Source organism: Aquarana catesbeiana, linkage group LG08 (genome assembly GCF_042186555.1).
Source record: "Aquarana catesbeiana isolate 2022-GZ linkage group LG08, ASM4218655v1, whole genome shotgun sequence".
Classification (NCBI taxonomy): Eukaryota; Metazoa; Chordata; class Amphibia; order Anura; family Ranidae; genus Aquarana; species Aquarana catesbeiana.
Window position 1 is genome coordinate 287,431,556 of NC_133331.1, and position 22,798 is coordinate 287,454,353.

The 22,798-nt window shown below is 43.9% G+C and overlaps 3 protein-coding genes across 5 annotated transcripts; 2 read left to right on the forward strand and 1 right to left on the reverse strand.

Moving 5' to 3' along the window:
• Nucleotides 1–259: 259 nt before the first annotated feature.
• Nucleotides 260–5,892, reverse strand: LOC141106774 (uncharacterized). The gene is made up of 3 exons (XM_073597701.1): nt 5,553–5,892; nt 3,774–3,848; nt 260–2,887 (listed from the first exon to the last, which is right to left on the reverse strand). Exons 1-3 carry the CDS (start codon nt 5,890–5,892, stop codon nt 1,143–1,145), a joined length of 2,160 nt encoding a protein of 719 aa, XP_073453802.1. The 3' UTR covers nt 260–1,142.
• On the forward strand, nt 5,437–22,798 carry LOC141106567 (uncharacterized). 3 transcript variants are annotated; one of them, XM_073597440.1, is made up of 3 exons: nt 5,437–5,816; nt 17,640–17,748; nt 17,839–22,798. In XM_073597440.1, exons 1-3 carry the CDS (start codon nt 5,793–5,795, stop codon nt 20,889–20,891), a joined length of 3,186 nt encoding a protein of 1,061 aa, XP_073453541.1. In that variant the 5' UTR covers nt 5,437–5,792; the 3' UTR covers nt 20,892–22,798. The 3 variants fall into 3 exon arrangements, with proteins under 3 accessions (XP_073453541.1, XP_073453540.1, XP_073453542.1); XM_073597439.1 differs by lacking the exon at nt 5,437–5,816 and adding an exon at nt 12,823–13,098; XM_073597441.1 differs by lacking the exon at nt 5,437–5,816 and adding an exon at nt 12,823–13,064.
• On the forward strand, nt 6,502–10,171 carry LOC141105437 (uncharacterized). Its single transcript, XM_073595291.1, has 4 exons — nt 6,502–6,519; nt 7,199–7,333; nt 8,923–9,087; nt 9,292–10,171. Exons 1-4 carry the CDS (start codon nt 6,502–6,504, stop codon nt 10,003–10,005), a joined length of 1,032 nt encoding a protein of 343 aa, XP_073451392.1. The 3' UTR covers nt 10,006–10,171.

Here is a 22,798-nt window from a genome sequence, read left to right on the forward strand (position 1 = left end):
CGCAAGGCTGGTGCACCATCCGTTTTTGTTGTTCCACTGAAATGTATGGGCTGCCCTACACGTGGGAAACATTTGCATGCTCAGTGCCACCTGTAGGTGTGAACCAAGCCTAAAAGGCAGAATGCGGCATAAAAATGTAGACGCTTACGTCATTGTCAGCAATTATTGTTATAAGCAATCATACCTTTACATGCCAGGTGTCTGTCCCCCATCGTTTCTATTATATCATGCTAAAAACACAGGGAAATCTCCCAGTGCATCATGGGAGGTGACTTTTTAATTTGGAAAAGGAACATCCACACATTTTTGCAAACATTCAAATCTGTGCACATGTATCTAATTATTAGAGGCTTAATGCATTTCCTTCTTTCACAGAAAGGGTCATATAGTGTCCACGGTGGTAAGAGGATTATGGATTGTGGCCATTTCCCAGGCTGAGTTCTTTATTAAACTGAGGACTCAGGATGCCGAGAGAAAAAGTTGTTAAGAGTGTGACTTGGTGACATCATTAGATCTCAAAAGTGTGACTTGGTGACTTCACTAGACAGAGTTCCCTGAGGAAGTCCGTTCCCTGAGGAAGTCTACCCTTTAGGCCGAGCGGTTTCCAAAAGTTCGGTTGGTTGTGTGCAACCATCACAACCGTTGGTCATGTCTGGGTTACCACCTGATCTTCTGCAAGTTGCCCCCTACAGCTCTCACCTACACTAATCAGCCTGCTGATAGCAAAAGTGCTGAAGTTGGGCTGGTCATCACGCCCCTGGCTTCTGGAGAACCAAACGTTGTGACAGCCACTAGTCGATCACTGGGTGCTTCGAGTACGACATTGAGGTAAATGGGGGCTTCGCCTTGGACTTGCCTTCTCACTGGTTGGTTATCGGGCTCCTCCCAACCAGGCCAACTTCAAACACATAACTGAAAGTGAAGGGCAGTTTGGGCCCCCCTCATAGTTAAGGTAAGCGGCCGCTCTCTTAGGAGCAACACTTGCATTTATCTTAAGGCTTTCCTTATAGTTAGCATGTTGCCTCTAGAAACGGCCAAAGACAATCATAACTAGCATGCTCCCACAAGGTAGGTCAAAAGTAGGTCCTCTCAAGGAGGACTTGCAATGTGTACCTGTGCCAAGCTCAGTCTTTTACTTGGGATCATACTATGGTGCGCTTTACATAGTCACAGTTCGCTAAAGAGGACAAAGGTCCCGGAGATGATGGTGACAATGACGCTGTTGGCAACGAGGAGGATGATATCAAAGATGCAGCCAGTGGCGGTGACGGAGGCGGTGGAGGGACTTTGTGGCTCTTCTGGTGGTGGACCAATTTAAATTTCGACTCGTAGTAGATGCCGCAAGTCCGGCAGGTGAAGCGTCTCTCTCTGGTGTGGATCCGCTGGTGGGCCTCCAGGTTGGCCTTGGTGTAACAGCCCTTTAGGCAGATCGAGCACATGAACGGCTTCTCACCTGTGTGAATGCGCCGATGGACGGCGAGGTAGTAGGTGCTAACAAAGTACTTTCTGCAGATTTCGCAATATGGGTTCTCACCCCTGTGGCTGCGTTGGTGCTCCACCAAATATGTCTTGGTGGTGAAACCCTTCCCGCACTCGTGGCAAGGGTATGGTTTCTCCGGGCCGTGAGTCTTTTGGTGGCTGAGCAGGTGAGCGTTCTGGGTAAAGGCCTTCCCACACTTGTGGCACACGAACGGCCGCTGACCCGTGTGACGCTTTAGATGCTGGGAGAGGTTGGCGAACTGGGAGAAGCACCTTCCGCACTCCGAGCACGGATATGGCTTCTCCCCTGTGTGACTACGCTGGTGGATTACGAGTTCTGCCCTGGTGATGAAGGACTTGCCGCATTCTGTGCAGGAATAAGGCTTTACGCCCGTGTGGATCTTGCGGTGCCTCATTAGGCCGCGCTGGTAAGAGAAGCATTTCCCGCACTCAGTGCAGGCGTACGGCTTGCTCCCTGTGTGAGTCTGCTCGTGTTTGGCAAGCTGGTCACTGTCGGGGAAGCGCCGCCCGCACTCGCCGCAGGTAAACAGCTCCTCTCCACTGTGGATGGTCTGGTGTTTGAGGAGGTTGGCTTTGCTGGTGAAGCTCTTCCCACACTCCGAGCAGAAATGAGGCTGCTCTTCGGGGTGGGTGACCTGGTGGTGGTCATCAAATTCTGAGACATTGGAAAAAGACAGGCCACACTCCGAGCAAATGTATGCACCATCCCCGGAGTTCAAATACTGCTCACCGCTATACAGCTGCTCTTCCGTATCCGGAGTATATTTTGACTCTTCATCATTTTCACTGAGTGTTCCTTCCTCGCTCAAGTCTGACTCCTCCTTAAGATCAGAAGGTGAACCCTGCAGTGGATCCATCGGCATAGAAGCCTCAGGGAGGGAAAGAAGCTCTTTACCTTCTGCCCAGAATGGTTCCTCCTTAATATCCTTAATAGACGTCAAAGATATGGGTGGAGGAACGTCCATCTGTGTGACATCATCTTCTTCTTTAGGTGCCAGAGGTTCCGTTTTACCATTATTGGCCACACATTGTGAATCAGTGGTTGTATCAAGGTCATTGTGTGGGAAATGTTCTCCTTGACACCAGGCAGGTTCTTCTTTAATATAGGTAGTAGTAGTAGCCTCTGCAGGATCTGACGAACGGTCAGGAAACAGGGGATCTTCTTCCTCCTTAACAGGAGTTGACTTTTCCTCATCATCTTCTGCAGTATGGAGGTCCAAAGGATGATCGGAGGGTAAAGTCCTAACAGGGACATCTTCACACAAGGTCTCTGTCCTGTCTGGTGTGGGAATCCTGTCACACGTGGGGCTTAGAATAACATTCTCATCTTCCTTCTTACAATCCGGTGATGGAGGATCATTAGAGTTGGGTTTTCCACACAATAGATCTGTTGGGAGAAAAGCCACAATGGTGAGAGGATGGAGACTAAAACCAGGATATCACACAATATTCACACTTGTGCTGATGAGTATTACATAAGGGTTAACACAAGGATAGTTACAGGTTTACTTAAAAGATCACCTCCCCTGATGGGGAAATTTAGATTTCCTTATTAAAGTTGTCTCACAGTATCTTAAAAAGCCTCCAAAGCCTGGTTACCTTAGCTGACTTCATACCAAAGGAACAGACCAAGTCCTTGTTCAAAGGTCATGTTGCCTGCATGTTATACCTACAAGCGTTTGTGTGATCTCTCTTTGCACATCTTGAATACAACCCTGAAAACGTAAATGATCACGTAACCGTGATAAAACCTCCCCCCACCCCAATATTTACCATCCCTGTCCTCCACCGCCACCCCTTTGAAGCTCCAAGTAGAAGAAAGCCCTATATTAGATCTATGTTGGAACTTACATAGGGCTAATGACCTCCCCATGGGACTGGCAAGTGGCCACTCAAGGTGCCAACCGGTCCACCCTTGCTAGCATTGGAGACCGTGCTAGATTGACTTGATCAGTCACTGGTTGTTGGACCCATTCATATCCTTTATCCCAGGCCACATCTTCTCCTTCATCCCGGACCCGGACCACATCATCTCCTTTATCCCGGACCCGGGCCACGTCATCTCCTTTATCCCGGACCCGGGCCACATCTTCTCCTTTATCCCAGACCCGGGCCACATCATCTCCTTTATCCCGGACCCGGGCCACATCATCTCCTTCATCCTGGGCCACATCATCTCCTTTATCCCGGACCACATCATCTCCTTCATCCCCGACCCAGGCCACATCATCTCCTTTATACAGAACCCAGACCTCCATGCCCGCTCCTCTTACCTGAAGACTGGAGCGGATTCTCCATCATAACATCCTTGTATCCTTCTATGCAGCTCCGTGACATCACAGCTCGACCTAGGATTAGAGAATGGATGAAACATTATCACATACACAGGATTTTTAATCCCCCCTCCCCCTACCGATTACTGTCTCACAGCACACCCACTACATTTAACACCTGCTCTTCATTCCTAACCTCACAAAATTATTTTCTCCAGGAGAACCTGTAGCAATTTCACTAAGGGTGCACCGATATATCAGCTGAAAATAGGGTTATCTGGGTTTTGATGATTAAAAAAAAAAAAAAAAAAAAAAAGTGCAGATAATGGCATGCTGCAATGCAAAAACGCCCCCCGTTGACTTCAATGCAAAATTGTGTCCCATTGACTTCAATGCAAAAATCGCAGCCCATTATATATAATATACATTTCTTTAATTGGTGCTGTTGCTATAATGGCAGATATATATATATTCATATTCATATTCATACACACATTTTTAATCGTAATTATTATTATTAGTTGTGGAATTTTTAAGGTTAGTATAACGATTAGTATTGTTTCGAATTATGTATCATTATATATCTGCCATTATAGTAACAGCGCCAATTTGAAAAAAAAAAAATATTTTTTAATGATATTATTATGAAAAAAATAATACATTTTCTTTTATTATGTATGGCTTATGTTGACATAGAGCTGCACGAATAATCATTAAAAGATCATGATCTTGATTCAACCCCCCCTCAAAAAAATCCAAAAAAAAAACAGCAAAATTTATCAACATTCCTTAGCGCTGGGAGATAGAGAAAAGATACATTGTATCTCTTGTCACTTTTAGATCAAAGGGATGAACTTCGGTCTGTAAATGAGGTCAGTTTAACCACTTAAAGACCGAACCTTACAAACAATAACATAACAATCTTGTTACTCTAAACTTTAATAAAAAAACCTTGATACAGAAAAAAAAAAGTCATAATTACAATAACAATACAAACAATAACATAATAAACAATACTAAATTGTTATAATAATGCTAAAAATACCACAACTAATAATAATTTTAATAATTAAAACAAATTATATATATTTGTTTTAATTATTATTAGTGGTGGTATTTATATATATATATATATATATATATATATATATAATTTTTTTTTTTTTTAATTATTTTTTTTTTTTTTGCATAATAACATCACTTAAAATATCGTTTTCATTGGTGCGGTTACTATAATCAATAAAAAGTAAATAATGGCAATTAAGTAATGGCATTTATTATATAAAATATAAATGCAATTTTTTAATGGCCATTATTTATAAATATATATATTTTTTTTTTTTTTTTTTATTATTATTATTATTATTATTATTATTATTATTATTATTATTATTATTATTATACCAAAGCTAAAAGTTATACCAATGCTAAAAGTAAATAACATAATTAATGCAGTAATAAAATAATTATCATTATTATACCAATGGTAAAAGTAAATAAAACAATAATTTTACGAATTATTATGACTCTTAAAAAATACTACTAATAATAATAATAAGGGCTGAGTTTGAGCGCCCCCTGCTGGCGGCCCACTGTGTTGACTAGTGTACAGCGGCCTCCACTGGCCGCTCCGCTGTACTGCGCCCCCTCTATAGACTTCAATGTGAGGAGTCCTCAGTCCCCCCCACATTCCGCTAACAAAAGGAACCTGTAGGTGAGGTCCCAGTCAGCTCCACCTATAACGGTAGCACCCAGAGGGGAAACTTCCACCCCACTCACCCGCTATCAGCCCTCCACATACACACACACCGCCCTCTTCTCCTGCAGCGTCCTCCGCTGTCTGTTCTGACCGGAAGTTGCTAATAAAGCATTTCCTTCCCCCCCCGTGCGTTCCAGCCTGGCTCTGACTGACAAGCATCCTCTGGATGGCTGGACAGGAAGGTGGATAGTGGGCGCGGATAAAGAAGGAGCCAGAAAGAGACGTGGAATGCAGAAGGCGGAAGTGCGCTGGAACGCAGAATGGACAATAGAGAGTGGATGATGGTAGGATGTGACTTTTGTTGTGCAATGAAGCTTTCCCCCGGTATTCTGACCCTGCCTGGGGGAGAGACCTGGACATGCTGCCTTTCATCATATATATATATATATATATATATATATATAATTGTATTAGCTTGTGTAGCTTCACAATGAGTAGTAAACACACAAGTCCCACATCTTTAGGGTTGTCACCTCTTCTGAGGACAAAAAAACAAAAACAAACAAAATAGCATTTCCTATTACAAACTTTGGGAACAAGTCCATTTTTTTCCAGCTAGGTGGTAACCCAACCCCCACCCTGTGCCGTGGCACTGAAACCCCCTCAGCTGCCCCCATCAGTCATCTTTTGGACCAACACACAGAGGAATGACCTCTGACACTTGCCATAGGTTTCCTGACCTCTAACCTCCTCCTGTTCCCAGTCCCACCTCTATGACCCCCTAATCACGTGTGGTCGATTGTCATACACCCAACAACTTCACTACTTGATCTGCCCCTCTCTTCCTCTACCGTATGCAATCAAAATGGCCTTAAAGGTTTTGCTTGTGCATCCAAAACATTGTTGGGGTGTCAGGTTGTCACAAGGGTCCAACACAAGTCAGCAGGACCCTGACCCTACCTTATAGTTGCCACCTCATCCCTTTAAACCTGAACACCTTTGAATTACACGGTTTCTGAGGATAATTAAATGCAGATGAGACACCAAGTGAGTTTAATTACCACCTTAATCAGCCACAGAACCTGTGTAATTAATATGTGTTCGGGTTTAAAGGGATGAGGTGGCAACCATACCCTACCTACAGCAACACCAGAGACCTTCTGGCCAATGCATGAGACGCTCACTGGATCCAGCAGGTAGGCATTGAGAAAGGAACCAGAAACCATTTGGCAACAACTATGAGGAAGAAATTGTGGTGCACACCTCTGTACATGTGGGAGAGGGGGGGGGGGGGGATGCCTTAGATTCAGTTTCGAACCTTTACATTTCAGAATTCCTGAAATAATTTTAAAAAAAAGGGATGTTTGGATTTCATGAACAAGGTGCAGTTGGGAAGATATTGTATTGTGGTCCTTCAGGAACCAAACAGATAGTTCACCCTCAGTCCTGACATGGACCCCACCTTGTCTCTGTCAGCTGTTCTTCTAGAGTCCCGAATCTGAGATTCTTCCTATCAATCCACTGCGGGCACAGATTCCGGAACTGAGGATGAAGAACTGGATCACCATGACCGAGAGGATATTAAACATCACCCTGGAGATCATCTACCTGCTGGCTGGAGAGGTGAGGAGGATTCTCACCTCTCTGGGAGGTCACATGACAGCAATCATCTCAGCTACAGCGGGTTTACTTTTCTTCTTATTCAAAAATGATTATTTCTGTTTAGGAATATGAATTGGTAACAAAGACATCTATAGAGAATGGGACACCCAGAAGTCGTCCACGGGCTTTCCATGAAAGACTTAATGACAAGAAGATTCTACAACTGACCAACAAGATTATTGGTCTGCTGACAGGAGAGGTGAGCAGTGTCGGGAATTCTGAGACATTATCCAGTAACAGACAAGGGATGTGTCTGGATGGTGACAGTATCATTTCTCTCCCTTGCATCGGAGCTCAGCTTTAATTCTCTCTCCATGCAGGATTATGAAGAAGAGCTTGAAGGTCCATGTGTAACATGAGTAGAGAGAGAAGACAATCTACCACTCCCACCACTGGTAAGATCCCGGCTTTGTAGTCTTGTGCCCTCTTGTTTATAAGCCATGTTTTCACATTTGTAGCAGTTTAGCTTGGCTGTAGTAGAAGGTCAGGCCGTTGGGGAGTTTCCACTGGTAGTGGTGTTCTGAGAAGCTGATGAAAAATATGGAAGTGTCCATGGGCTAGTCCATACTAGTCCATGGAGCCCAGTGTTGTCCTCCAGCCCAAAGTTCTTCCTTGGCCCTCTGCTCCCACATGGCCATCTTGGAACGATATTTCAAGCGTGCGCAAACACGCCTTACCAGGTCTATGAGACTTGGCGGAGACCCGCAGTGTATCTGTTCAGGAAGTGCATCCCGGCCCACCTTACTACTTTGTCCTAAACCTTCATCATCCGGCTGTCCTCACACACTGTGACCCTGACTTACAAAGAGACTCCCAGCCGGCCTCTCTCCAGAAGGACTGTCAGACCATCTCTATCTTATTCTTATATATTAGCCTTTCTCAAGTTTTTTTTTTTACACAGAGGAATCCTTGAAATCACCTTCAGATCTTACCTCTGCCCTTACATTGGTGGTCAGTGGGAAGAATGTCCCTTACATTGGTGGTCAGTGGGAAGAATGTCCCTTACATTGATGATCAGTGGGAAGAATGTTCCCTTACGTTGGTGGTCAGTGGGAAGAATATCCCCCTACTTTGGTGGTCAGCGGGAAGAATGTCCCCTTACTTTGGTGGTCAGCAGGAAGAATGTCCCCTTACTTTGGCAGGCTGTGCGAAAAATGTCCCTTACATTGGTGGTCAATGTGTCATAATAGGTGTCAGTGGTTACCTATCTGAGAGGCAGAAATCGCTTGTTGTTCAAGGAACCCCCGGCAGCCCATGTAGTAACCCTAGGGTTCCATGGATCCCTGGTTGAGAAAGGCTGTTATATACTATCCGCTAGAGATGTTGTCCAACTAGTCCAGTGGCAAATACTTAGGGGAACTCTGGAACTAATTACAGTTGGTCTTTGTAATAAACATGTGTCTTGGGACTAATTGTTTTCTGCCTAGAAATGGTCTTGCATGGAAACTTTTTAGATGGTAAAAGGTCAATCTGCTAAATCTAGTTCGGCCAGTTCCATTAGTGGAGGCCTATATATATCAGCTGTTCTCAATTAAGGATCCATGGAACCCTAGAGAACTCTAGGATATAATACTTACATTTATATGAAATCATATTAGGCAGGTCTGAAAATATCCCTACACTTGGTCAACAGTTTTTTTTTTTTTTCTTTAAACCTACGAAGTCCAGAATTGTCTTTGTTGAGGAGTACTGTGGACACAGCCTACATGCTAGGCAGGACATTGACATGTATAGTTTTGGACATGTCACCACTTCCTCCTTAATGCGTGATCCACATTTGTCTTTCAGACACCAAGGCCGGAAGTCCACAGGTCTTCTGAATGTAATATCTCAAATTCTCCGGTAAATGCGGCAGTTCTTACAAGCCAAACACGAATAGAGCAAGAACCAAACTCATGTGATGCCTACACATCTACCATTTTCAAGGAGAAATCCAACTCTGATAAACGAGGGGTGGGTGGCACCAACGTTCCCACAGCCAGTCTTACACAGCAGACGCAATGCAACTCTACCCAAATTAAAGAGGAATCCATCTCATGTGAAGAAAACAATCTTGCCAGCCCTTCCTCTCCCATGCACATAGAATATTTATCTGTCACCGTGAAGGAGGAATACTGTGAGGACAAAGGCAGTGGTCTCTCTGACTCTGATAATTAGGCGACGCAGGAGGCAGACAAAAAGTTGGGTTTCCCAGAATGTGAGAAGGCCTTCAGCTCAATAGAAGAGCTCATACGCTACCAGGCTTCTGACTTGGACTCGAAAGGCAGCGAATGTCTGAAATGTGGAAAGTTTTTTTCAAAGAAGTGCAGTCTCCGGGTCCACCAGACGTCCCACCGGGGGGAAAAGCCATTCTCCTGTGCTGAATGTAAGCAGAGCTTCTCCGTCAAGTCAACGCTGGTCAGGGACCTGAGGATTCACAGTGGCGAGAAGCCGTTTGCTTGCCCTATATGCGGTAAATGTTTCCGGCAGAGCCAGTCACTGGTGGCCCACCAGAGATCCCACACTGGAGAGAAACCCTTCACCTGCCCCATGTGTGAGAAATCCTTCAGCAGCAGCCAGTATCTGGTGGCCCACAAGCGCAGTCACACTGGGGAACGGCCCTATCCCTGCCCGGAGTGTGACAAATGCTTCGGCAAGAAGCCCACGCTGGTTATACACTGTCGGATCCACTTAGGGAAAAAACCCTATATCTGCCCGGACTGCGGCAAATGTTTAATCTGGAGTTCTGCCCTTGCCATCCATCAAAAGACCCATGTGGCTGGCAAACACTACCCCTGCCCCGAGTGCGGCAAGTTCTACCGATCGAGGAAGACATTGATGTCTCACATGAAGTATCATAGTTTAGACCAAATTGCCAGTACATCAGTGTGACCTCCGAGGATGGAGACTTGTTGAACGTTCTCAATGGGCGATGGAGGTGGCCTTTTCACAAAAGAGGACATTTCGTTTTTCCAGCTTCCCTATGTACCAATATATCAGTAATGTACCTCTGTTGCAGAAAATAAAGCACTTTCCCTATATTCTAGGGCAGTCCTTACCTCAGCCTCCAGTCTCCTATTGCTCCCATCCACCTCTGCAGTTTCATGTTCTTCAATGCAATAATTATCACTGAGCTCTGTTCTCACTAAATAAAAAGCCATCAACCATTTTGTACCTTACCTTCTTCTTGTTCATTTGGCAGAGTGTGCAGGAGCTGAGTGATCACATAACTTATGTGGAGTAGAGCTGTAGTATTGAAAACAGGGAAAGTGTGTCCCTGGAAGTCTGTAAAGCTCACCTTACCCTATACATTCTGGTTCTACAATACATTCTTCTTGCATACATCATTCATTTGGCAGAGTGATCAGGAGCTGAGTGATCACATAACAGCCTATGTGGAGCAGAGCTGTAGTATTGAAAACAGGGGAAATATGTCCCTGGAAGTCTGTAAAGCTCACCATACACTATTCATTTTGATTTGTACAATCTCCTTTGGATTTACCATCAACTGTGTAATGCAAGGGCCTGCCTGATTGAATACAGAGTGATTGAATAGGTAGTTTAGTCCTCCTAATTATATAGTTTTGGTAAATCTAAAGAAGATTGTACAATATATGGCCACCTTTTAAAGGAAGAAGGAAACTGGGTGGAAACAAAACAAGAGGTGGTATAGTAATAAGGGAGGTGTGGTCCAGAGTGGTAAAACACTCCCTATCCTGTGATGCAGTAAGGCATTGAATGATGGGATATGAAGCTTCCTGGAATGTCACATGATCTACAGGAAGGGATAAAAGCAGAAAGCATTTTTTAAACTTTCAAACAGAGGTGGAAATTGAAAGCTGCCATTGACTTGGTAAGTGAGAGATCAGCACATTGGGATGGCTTGGGCAGAAAAGACATTAGAAAAGGCTTCTATTGATTATGAAAAGTGAAATTGGGCCTGAAAAGGTGAACCTAGCCTTACCTAGACCCTAGGTTAAAGGATCATTCCACATTAGATATGTGTTGTATCTCATCTCTGTTCCCCCCTACCATGTGCAGAGGTCTTGTTTTCCTTGTAAGAAATAATTTGGAACGGTTGTGTAAGATTGACGATCGGGGGAAGCAGAGTTGGGGATTTTGATGGTGGGAGGGGAATCTCTATTCTGGAGGCCATGAGGGGTAGAAGAACCCACTTGGTCTTTAAGTCCCAACATGTCCTTTCTAAATCCGACACCCCAGCTTAAGGATGGCTCATGTAAAGTAGATTCCATTTTCATTGACAATGTAACTCTTCCACCATCTATTCTCCACCAGCATGTTAAAATTCAAAAATTGGGCAAGCTTCATGGACCTTTGTTGCCCTTTAGAAGGCTATGAGGATCTACAGAAGAGCTGTAGTATTGAAACAGGGGAAGTGTGTCTCTGGAAGTCTGTAAAGCTCTCCATACATCCCTACAATCTGATTGTACAATACCTTCATCTTGCATACTGTACATTGTTAATTTGGCAGAGTGTGCAGGAGCTGAGTGATCACATAACAACCTATGTGGAGCAGAGCCGTAGTATTGAAAACACAGGAAGGGTGTCCATGTAAGTCTGTAAAGCTCACCACACACTATACAATCTGATTGTACAATCTCCTTTAGATCTGCCATCAACTATGTAGTGTAGGGGTTAATAGATCCAGCTGGGGAGGGGTAGGCAGGCAGGTTAAGTGTGCTTTCTCTGAAAGTATGCTTATTCTTTAAAGTACCTGTATACATCGATATTTTTGTATCAAAAAATGAAATTGACCAACTTTGTCTATCAATGTTTTGCACATCTGTATTGGGGGGGGGGGGGAGAGTGCATAGTGATAGAGGTCCATTGTTCTCCATTGTGACATCTGCCCAGAAGTGAAGATCTTTGTACTTCAATGGTGCCCGACCATCATTTGTTTATGACATCTGCTCTTTACATTCACGAAGAGAGATCCAACACCTTTGTTTGCAAGATGAAATCAATGAGGGGTCTACTTACAACAAAAAAAAAAAAAATTCTGAGCCGTGGTTTTACAGCGCCCCCAAATGAATACGTTGCCTTAGCGAGTTGGGGTGCCATTTAAATGAATTGCATTCTAATGCATGTAATGTGCGTAGTGGTAACACAATGCACATGCGGCGATGCAACCCTCAAAAATGATCCTTAAAACTGAAACAAAGGTGATGGAAATTAAAATACAATTTCTCTTATATTAATATAATTAGAATACTGCCAAAATATAAATATCATAATTAGAATACTATACTCAAATTGTTATAATAACAATATAGTTTCATAATTTTATTATTATTATTACTATGTTTTTATTCAGAATATGTATTGATTTATTTTATTTTGTAAAATAGATTGTAAGCTCTAACGAGCAGAGCCCTCTGATTCCTCCTGTATTAAAATGTATTGTTAAAAAACGCTGCACAAATTGTTGGCGCTATATAAATACAGTATAATAAAAATTTACACCTGGGTGGTGGTATCATAAATCAGCAAATGCATTCTTCAAAATTACCACAAGATGGCACTGCTTCTCTGCAGAATGAGATTTCTATGTCAGTCCTTGCTATTCTCACTCTGGCCACCTGGTGGTGAAATCAGCTGGGATGCAGACAGGAAGGCAGTGAGTAGGCATGCTGGGAATTGTAGTTTACTCCTGTATCCTTGTACTATTGGATGTTCAACTGTAAACTACATCCCCCACCATGCATAAGCCACTTTAAAAATCATGGCCAGGAAGAACCCTTTCCTAAAGAGCAATTGGTTTCTGGGGGGATATGATGGTTTGCCATGTTGTCCTGTAAGTAAATGCCCCTCCTACTGTGAGTTTAAAGGGACCGCACAGCCTGGAAGAGGACTGCTTCAGCCTAAAGGGTCTCTTCAGTGTGGGGGGCTGTTGGATCATTCCTGAACCAAAATCAGGAACCTAATATGAGGCAAGTGGAGACATCACAGCTGGACTGTATTCGGGTAGATGATCTATAACATTATTTATTCATTTGGATTGAATTGTATCTATTTATATAGCTCTGACATATACTGCAGTGCTGTACAGACAGCACCGAGCTGGTCACATCAGTTTCTGAACCAGAGGAGCTTACACTCTAATGTCCCCCCCCCACAGTCACACACTATTATTATTATTATTATTATACATTTATATAGTTCTGACATATACCGCAGTGCTGTACATGGAACACTGGGTCAGTCTCTGAGCCAGAGGAGCTTAAACTCTAATGTCCCCCCACAGTCACACACTATTATTTGACATCTATACAGCTCTGACATATACCGCAGTGCTGTACAGAGAACACAAAGCCAGTCACATCAGTGTCTATACCAGAGGAGCTTACACTCTAATGTCCGCCCCCCCCCCAACAGTCACACACTTTTTTGCGTAAGGGAGTTTAACAAGACTCGTGGCCACTGATTAAAATTAGAAGAAAAGTTTAACCTTAAACTACGTAGAGGGTTTTTTACTGTAAGAGCGGCAAGGATGTGGAATTCCCTTCCACAGGCGGTGGTCTCAGCGGGGAGCATTGATAGTTTCAATAAACTATTAGAAAAGAACCTGAACGACTGCAACATACAGGAATATACAATATAATCACACATGTAGGTTGGACTTGATGGACTTGTGTCTTTTTTCATCCTCACCTACTATGTAACTTTGTATTTATGTTCTAGAGCGGAAGGAGAGACACTGTCTTACTATAGTGGGAAAATGGCGATGGGGCAAGGTTTTCTGGTATTTTTTGTTGTTTCTCTCGCCTCTATCTAAGGTTTGCCAGACGCTGCCGGTAGACATGAGGTCATCTCCCAAACCGGCGTGTGAGTGCATTTAACCCGAGCCACTGAGTGGGCTTCTCTAGATTTAATACTTTTCCTAAAATGATATACCCAGACCTCTACACACTTGCCTCTGTGTGGCTTGTGTCCTGATCTTTTGTTAATACTAGTCAACATTGAAAGCCATCTCCCTTCATGCCACACCACAGTTTCAACCCAAAATCTTTCCTTACGTTTGGGGAACCAAGGGTTCCAGGATAGCTTGGAGCCACAATGTATGCCTCTAAGGATTCGGGCGGACTAGGAATGCCTGATTTCAGGAAATACTATGTATACTATTAGAAATGATAGAAGGGTTTGGCGCTGTTCCTATTTAGTTTCCTACCTCCATATAGGTTACTAGATTAAAATAAATTCTTAGGTGCACCGTGCATATATCAAATATTAAATACAAATTAACAATATGAATTCCCAAGTATACCGTGCATGTGTCAATTAAATATTCTGTTGCAATATTGTGCAATCATAGGTGATACATAGACATAACTTAAATGCTTACATATGTAATATTGCTAGGGAGGGAAGAAAAGGGGGGAGGGGGGGGGAGGAGGAAAGGGGGGGGGGGAAGGGAGAAGGGAGTGAGATAGGAAGGTGGGGAGGGGTGTAGGAAATCTGTTCCTAAGGAAAATTACAATAACAAGATAAAGTGCAAATGTGTTGGTGCAATCCAAAAGGCAACAGTGACAAGATAAAAGTGCAAACGTGCTTCAAAATTCTTTAGTAAGTCTCTTGTGTCATATTCTTGTGCTGTGGTGATAATCCTTCACTTATAATATCTCTTTGCTCTGAAAGTGCAGCCACTCACCAGATCACTTCACCCCTGCGGGGGTAGTAGGCAGTTACAGTTTTATCGCCACTGTACAGCGATCGCTGGCGGGCTCAGGATCGTGGTATATCATATATAAAAAGAGAGGGAGTGCCCATAGCGTAAAATTGCTTTAAAAAAAGTTTTATTACACAAAATGAAAGGGTACTCACACTTTTGCAGTAAAAATCAAGCGAAATGGTAAAAACGTCAAAACCGTCATTAATATCCTTCAGCGCTGATACAGGAGGTGACGCTCCCGTAGACGTCCTAACGACGAAACGCGTAGGGCGTGGCCTAATCTGTGCTTCCCAAACATCACCTCCTGTATCAGCGCTGAAGGATATTAATGACGGTTTTGACGTTTTTACCATTTCGCTTGATTTTTACTGCAAAAGTGTGAGTACCCTTTCATTTTGTGTAATAAAACTTTTTTTAAAGCAATTTTACGCTATGGGCACTCCCTCTCTTTTTATATATGATATACCACGATCCTGAGCCCGCCAGCGATCGCTGTACAGTGGCGATAAAACTGTAACTGCCTACTACCCCCGCAGGGGTGAAGTGATCTGGTGAGTGGCTGCACTTTCAGAGCAAAGAGATATTATAAGTGAAGGATTATCACCACAGCACAAGAATATGACACAAGAGACTTACTAAAGAATTTTGAAGCACGTTTGCACTTTTATCTTGTCACTGTTGCCTTTTGGATTGCACCAACACATTTGCACTTTATCTTGTTATTGTAATTTTCCTTAGGAACAGATTTCCTACACCCCTCCCCACCTTCCTATCTCACTCCCTTCTCCCTTCCCCCCCCCCCTTTCCTCCTCCCCCCCCCCCCCCTTTTCTTCCCTCCCTAGCAATATTACATATGTAAGCATTTAAGTTATGTCTATGTATCACCTATGATTGCACAATATTGCAACAGAATATTTAATTGACACATGCACGGTATACTTGGGAATTCATATTGTTAATTTGTATTTAATATTTGATATATGCACGGTGCACCTAAGAATTTATTTTAATCTAGTAACCTATATGGAGGTAGGAAACTAAATAGGAACAGCGCCAAACCCTTCTATCATTTCTAATATATCTCAGCTGTCCCCATTTTAGGGTGACTGCCTGTTGGGAGGCAGCAGTTCCAAACTTTACCAATTAAGTCTTTATGTCCACTGCGCGGGTTCACCATCCCTTTACTATGTATACTATGTGCCCAACTGTGCCAGCTTCATAGCCAACATTATAGACCAGATTGGGTTTCTATAGCGGCCCAGGTGTGCTCTCCACTTACAATAGATTTTGTCCTTTGGATTCCACCAAAACATGGTAAAGCTATACTGTGCCCCACGCTCTCCCACTCATTACATGTGTGGGACACTAGCTGTAGGAGATGGCCTTTGCATTCCACACATATCCCGGTAGCTCCCCTTTTTGGCAATCCCCTGTTCCCACCAGAGATGCAACCTGAAAGGTTTGGCTGGTGGTTGAACAAGGGATTGTACCGTATAGGCGACTATCTCAATTATAGGGGCATATGCCCCCCCTCCTATTTCACGGGCAGTCTTGAGATGACCCCCGCGGAGAGCCTCCACTTGCAACAAATTTACCACTTTGTCAACTCATTGCGGAAGGAGGGCTCTGACTTAGGAGTCCAAACAATGTTCGAAAACAGATGCATACAGGATGCTGCTATGCGTGGGGACATCTCCATGCTATACAAACTGTTGGCTGACTCCACTGCTAGATTATCTTACTAGGTGGCATGGGAGAGGGATCTGTCCATAACCCCTGAGGTGGAGGACTGGCGTAAATGGAGTACGCAAATCCATAAAGGGATCCTTAATGTTGCCTTGATTAAGGCAAGTTGCAAAGTCCACGGCAGATGGTATTTAGATCCGGAGCGCCTGTACCCAGGCACCTCGGCTACCTGTTTCAGGGGTTGTGGTCAGATAGATTCACCATTACATGTGTGGTGGTCATGTCCCAAGGTATGTCACTTTTGGATGAGGGTTCATCCGTTTATTTTTTCAGTCACAATGGTCAACGTCACTCAAGATGCGAGCATCGCCCTACTAAATAAGCCAGTTGAAAATGTTCCACGACATACTCAGACCTTGATCTACTTTATATTTCTAGCAGCCAAAATCGGGATGGGGAAAAAGCCCCATCATAGACATTGCGATAGTAAAACGAAAACTTACATGGATTATGTTGAATGAAAAAATAGTGAGTGTCTTACGAGATAAACAATCCAGTTTTGACAAAATACGGTCCCCTTGGCTTGCTTACTTACAGGTTCCGAATGACTCATATAGTACCAATAAGTTGACGCTGGATGCCCGGACAGACCCATCTCTTTTCTTCTCCCCCCCCCCCCCCTTTTTTTTTCCTTTTCTTTTCTCTTCAAAGCATTGCATAGCTAAGCAAAAGCTCAACCCATTGGTCCACAGCGTTGTAGAAAATCCAGGGGAGCACTGTGGGAGATTGGAGGATGCTGTGGGACACTGTTGGAGGTTGGGGCACTGTGGGGGGTGGAGGCACTGTGGGAGGCTCAGGGTTCTCAGGGGCCACTATGAAAGGTTGTGTACTATGTTAGTTGGGAGGTTAAGGGATCTGAAGCTGGCTGGATGCCTGGGAGAGGGAAGGCTGCAGCCCAGCAGTGGCCCACTGCCTTGTGGTTGAGAACCACTACTCTAAACTATTTGTTCAGCAATGGCACAGCAACATAAAACGTTGTAGGTCATCATTATTTTTTTGTTATGATTTCATAAAAATTATATCAACTATTAGGACCAATTGATTTAGAAATGCAGGCCTTTTCAGAGTTCACAAATGCTTTTTTGCACAGGTCTCAGGATGTTCGTTTTTCTCCATGGAAGAGTGGGAACATTTAGAAGGACACAAGGACCTCTACATGGATGTTATGGTGAAAAACCGGACCCTCATCACATCACCAGGTAGGGTTTCTGGAGAGATGGTATACTTTAATTCCTAGAATAAGAAGGATCCAATTGTTTCAAATACTAAGAACATCTTTTTTCCAACAGATCTAACTACAGATGAAGAAACAAAATATAAGAATGGTTCTATTATAAAGGAACCCCTCTCACCTGAAGGACATCTCCCCAGCCTTGACATTGCCACATCTACATGTCATGTAGGATGTGCAGCTACTCATATCAAAGAAGAAACCCTCTCAACTGAAGAACATCTTCTAAACTCTGTCATGCCAATAAATTGTGCACAGTGTCCAGCTACTCATATTATAGAGGACCTTCTCCCAGCTAAGGAACAGCTCCCCAACCCTGACATCTCCACATCTACATGTCCAGTACAATGTTCAACTACTCATACCATAGAGGAACTTCCCTCGGCTGTAGAACATCTCCCCAAACTTGACATCTCCACATCTACCTGTCCAGTACAATGTTCAACTACTCATATCATAGAGGAACTCCCCTCAGCTGTAGAACATCTCCCCTACCCTGATATCTCCACATCTACATGCCCAGTAAGATGTTCAACTACTCAAATCAAAGAAGAAACCCCATCACCTGAAGAACATCTCCCATACTCTGTCATCTTCATACCAACAAATTGTGCACAGTGTTCAGCTACTCATATCAAAGAGGAACCCATCTCAGCTGAAGAACGTCTTCCACACACTGACAACGCCACATCAATATATTATACACACCATCCAGCTACTTGTATTCCAAAGGAAACCACCTCAGCTGAAGAATATCTTCCCCATCCTGACATCTCCATTCCTGAACATCATGCACAATGTGCCGTTACTCAGATTAAGGCGGAACCCCTTGTGGCTGAAGAACATTACCAAAATTCATGCATCCCCAAACCTACAGCTCATGTGCAAAGTCCAGCTATTCATATTAAAGTGGAACCTCTCTTGACTGAAGAACGTTACCCACAATCCAACATTTCCGGATCCTACCTGCAGTCACCAAAAGATTTCGTTTGTTCTGAATGTGGGGGAGATTTTACCCAGAATACAGAGCTCCAGAATCACCAGAAACCTCCAAGTGGAGTGACAACACATGTTTGTCCTCCATGCTCGAAAAGCTCTGGCGGACAGATAAAACTTTCAGGGCATCTGAAAACTCATATCAAAAAAGAATTGTCCGTCTCTAAGCCAGTTATCCAAAACTCTAATCTCATTTACCACCAGAAAGTTCCTCCATGCTCGAAAAGCTCTAGCGAACAGTCAAATCTTGAAGACCACCTGAAAACTCATATGGGAAAAGAATTGCCCATCTCTAAGCCAGTCCTCCAAAACTCTGACCTCATTCACCACCAGAAAGTTACTGAAGTAAACCCAAGTTTTTGTACTGAAGGTGGAAACTGCTCAAAGAGCAACTCCACCATGGCCCAGCAGAGAAGTCCATCTGAAGAAAGGCTTTATTCTTGTCCCATCTGTGTAAGGTGCTTCACCCGAGCCTCAAATCTCAGGAAACACAAAAAGATCCACTCTATGGAGCGCCCATATGCCTGTTCTACCTGTGGGAAGTGTTTCCGGACCACAGTGGGATGCCGAAAACATAAGCAAATTCACCTGGGCCTCAAGCCTCACCATTGTGAGGAGTGTGGTAAATGCTTTGCTAGCAAAGCGGACCTTGTCATCCACAGGAGGATCCACACGGGTGAGAAACCATTTCCTTGCTCTGAGTGCGAGAAATGCTTCATCAGCAGCTCTGCACTCTTTCAGCATCAGAAGATCCATCATGCCCTCCGGCCACATTCCTGCACCGAGTGTGGGGCATGCTTTGCCTATCCATCACAGCTAGTCAGACACCGTCAAACACACACCGGGGAACGACCGCATGTTTGTTCCGAGTGCGGAAAATGTTTCAAGCTCCTCAGTGACCTGGAAAAGCACCACAGAACTCACACCGGACATAAGCCATATTCTTGTGCGGAGTGTGGTAAAAGCTACTCAACCAGCTCGTATCTCATCGTCCACCAGAAGATCCACCAGGGAGAGAGGCCCTATTCTTGTACAGAGTGCGGGAAGTCCTTTGCACACAAGTCCTTCCTTGCCAAACACCATAAAACCCACACCAGAGACAGGCGCTTTTGCTGTACAGATTGTGGAAAATGCTTCAAGGAAAATCACCATCTCATCAAGCATCGTAAGGTGCACAGCAAAGAGAAACTTTACCCATGCCAGGAGTGCGAGAAATCCTTCACTACCAGCCCCAAACTCTTGGCACATCAGAGAAACCATGCGGGAGAGAAACTGTACTTTTGTGCCGAGTTAGGGAAGAGTTTTATGAGCCCTGCCTACATCTCTACACCAAGATGTCATACACAGCTTCCAGCTACTGCTACCCAAAAGGAAAACTTCTCAAATGAAGAATATTCTCCCCACCCTGACATCTCCACACCTGAATGTCATGTACAATGTGCAGATACTTATATTAAGGCAGAATCCCTCTTGACTGAAGACTATCATCCATATTCAGACATCACAACACCTACAGGTCATCCACAAAGTCCAGCTACTCATATTATAGTGGAATCCCTCTTGGCTGAAGGACATCATCCACATTCTGACATGGACACACCTGCAGGTCATGTGCAAAGTCCAACTACTGATATTAAAATGGAACCCATCTTGGCTGAAGAACGTCATCCACATTCTGACATGGCTACACCTACAGGTCATGCACAAAGCCTAGCTAATATTAAAATTGAGCCCCTCTTGGCTGAAGAACATCATCTATATTCAGACATCGCCACACCTACAAAGCATGCACAAAGTCCAGGTACTCATATTATAGTGGAACCCTTCTTGGCTGAAGAGCATCATCCATATTCAGCATATTCAGACATCACAAAGCCTACAGGTCATGCACAAAGTCCAAATACTTGTATTAAAATTAAACCCTTCTTGGCTGAAGAACATCATCCACATTCTGACACGGCCACACCTACAGGTCAAGCACAAAGTCCAGCTACTCATATTAAAGTGGAACCCAACTTGGCTGAAGAACGTCATCCATATTCTAACATAGCCACACCTACAGGTCATGTGCAAATTTTAACTACTCAAATTAAAATGGAGATCCTCTCGACTTAAGAACATCATCCACAATCTAAAATTCCAAGTGCTCAAATTATAATGGAGCTCCGCTCCACTAAAGAACATCATCCACAATCTAACATTTCCAAATCCCTATACGGTACAGGATTTCTAACTACTCTTATTAAGGAAGAATCCCTCTCATCTGATGAACATCTTCCATGCTCTAACATCTCCGCACCCTAACACTGTACAGAATTTCCGGTTACTTATATAAAGGAGGAACCCCCTACATGCAAAGATGTATCTCCCACTGACAATGAGATCTCCGATATTAACATGGTAACGGGCTCAGTTTTTAAAAGATTTTCCAGAAACCAATAAGCATTTAGAAAGCCATCTGATGTCATCAAAAGAGTTAGTTTGTTCTAATTGTGGGGGACATTTTACCCAGAACTTGGATCACCAGCAAGGTCATGGTGGAGTGGCAGCAAGTGTTTGTCCTCAGTGCTGGAAAAGCTTTAGAGGGCAGTCAAAACTTGAAGGCCATCTGAGCACCCATTTTGCAAAAGAACTGTCCTGCTCTGGGTCACATCTCAAAAATTCTCCCCTCCCCAACCACCAGAAAGTCCCTGCTGAAGAAAACCCACACTCTTTTATTGACGGAAGAAAATGCTCAAACGGTAACTCCACCCCTGCCCATCAAAGAAATCAGTCCAGAGAAAAGCATTATACCTTCCCCCATTTGTGGAAAGTCATGCACCCGACCCTCAGACCTGAGCAAACACAAAAAGATCTACGCTAAGGAGCGCCCATATGCCTGCTCTGCCTGCGAGAAGTGTTTCCGAACCAAGTCGGGGCAACGAAAACACAAGCAAATGCACACGGGGCAACAAGCTTCACTGATGCGATGAGTGTGGAAAATGATTCACCGGCAATGCAGACCTTGTCATTTACAGGAGGATCCACACCGGTGAGAAACGGAACCGGTTCATCAGCAACTCTGCGCTTATCCAAGATCAGAAGATCCACCAGGGTGTCCGGCCACATTCCTGCACTGAGTGCAGGGCATGCTTCGCCTATCCATCTCAGCTAATCAGACACCATCAAACCCACACCGGGGAACGACCACATGTTTGTTCTGAGTGCAGAAAATGTTTCCAATTCCTCAACGACCTGGAAAAGCACCATACAACTCACACTGGGCTCAACCAGCTCATACCTCATTGTCCATCAGAGGATCCACCAGGGAGAGAGGCCCTATTCTTGTATGGAGTGAGGGAAGTCCTTTGTGGGCAAGTCTTCCCTCACCGAACACCATAAAACGCATACCAAAGACAAACGCTAAGGCTGTATGGAATGCAGAAAATTGTTCACCGAAAATCATCCTCTTTAAATATTAAAGATATATTAAAGAACTGAAAATTCCAAGGAATGTGGGAATCCCTTCACAAGACCAAATGCAGGGTACATCAGAGAAACCATATAGGATAGAAGTCGTATTCTTGTGCCAAATGCGGAAAAGGTTTCATTAGTCCTGTCTACCTTGGCAGACATCGGCAGGTTACTGCCAAGCATAAAATGACTGAGCAGTCTGTTGGAGGGAAGGTTTTTGCAGGCAGGCTCTTCCCTATGATTAAGCTCCGGGGCAGAGCGAAACGCGTTGAAGGCGTGGCCTGGTCGGAGCCCAGGCTCAGACTGCCACATGCTTTTCCATTAGTGGATTTGCAGCAATGTGCACCTTTCAGGGCTTCTTCACTACAGACTCTTCTTTATGGTTGAATTTGTGATTTAACTCATGTAAGTGACCTAAATGGCTTCTATCTTATGTAAATCAGAATAAATGGACAGATTTAACAATTTCTCTGTGTGGCTTTTACTAAAAGGAACCTAAGAATAATACTTGGCGTTTTTGATAATGCAATTGACTGTCTTCATTTCTTCCAAATCACTGGCCTAAAGCC

Excerpts from the sequence above, each read along its gene's own strand:
- LOC141106774 (XM_073597701.1), bottom strand. The coding sequence starts at position 5,892 with ATGTCCAGGTCTCTCCCCCAGGCAGGGTCAGAATACCGGGGGAAAGCT. Across the intron at positions 3,849-5,552 it reads ATGTGGAGGGCTGATAGCGG|GTCGAGCTGTGATGTCACGG; the intron begins GTGAGTGGGGTG and ends CTCTAATCCTAG. Across the intron at positions 2,888-3,773 it reads GAATCCGCTCCAGTCTTCAG|ATCTATTGTGTGGAAAACCC; the intron begins GTAAGAGGAGCG and ends TTCTCCCAACAG.
- LOC141105437 (XM_073595291.1), top strand. Across the intron at positions 7,334-8,922 it reads TTGGTCTGCTGACAGGAGAG|ACACCAAGGCCGGAAGTCCA; the intron begins GTGAGCAGTGTC and ends TTTGTCTTTCAG. Across the intron at positions 9,088-9,291 it reads CCAACTCTGATAAACGAGGG|GCGACGCAGGAGGCAGACAA; the intron begins GTGGGTGGCACC and ends TCTGATAATTAG.
- LOC141106567 (XM_073597439.1), top strand. The coding sequence starts at position 13,060 with ATGAGGCAAGTGGAGACATCACAGCTGGACTGTATTCGG. Across the intron at positions 13,099-17,639 it reads CACAGCTGGACTGTATTCGG|GTCTCAGGATGTTCGTTTTT; the intron begins GTAGATGATCTA and ends TTTTTTGCACAG. Across the intron at positions 17,749-17,838 it reads GACCCTCATCACATCACCAG|ATCTAACTACAGATGAAGAA; the intron begins GTAGGGTTTCTG and ends TTTTTCCAACAG.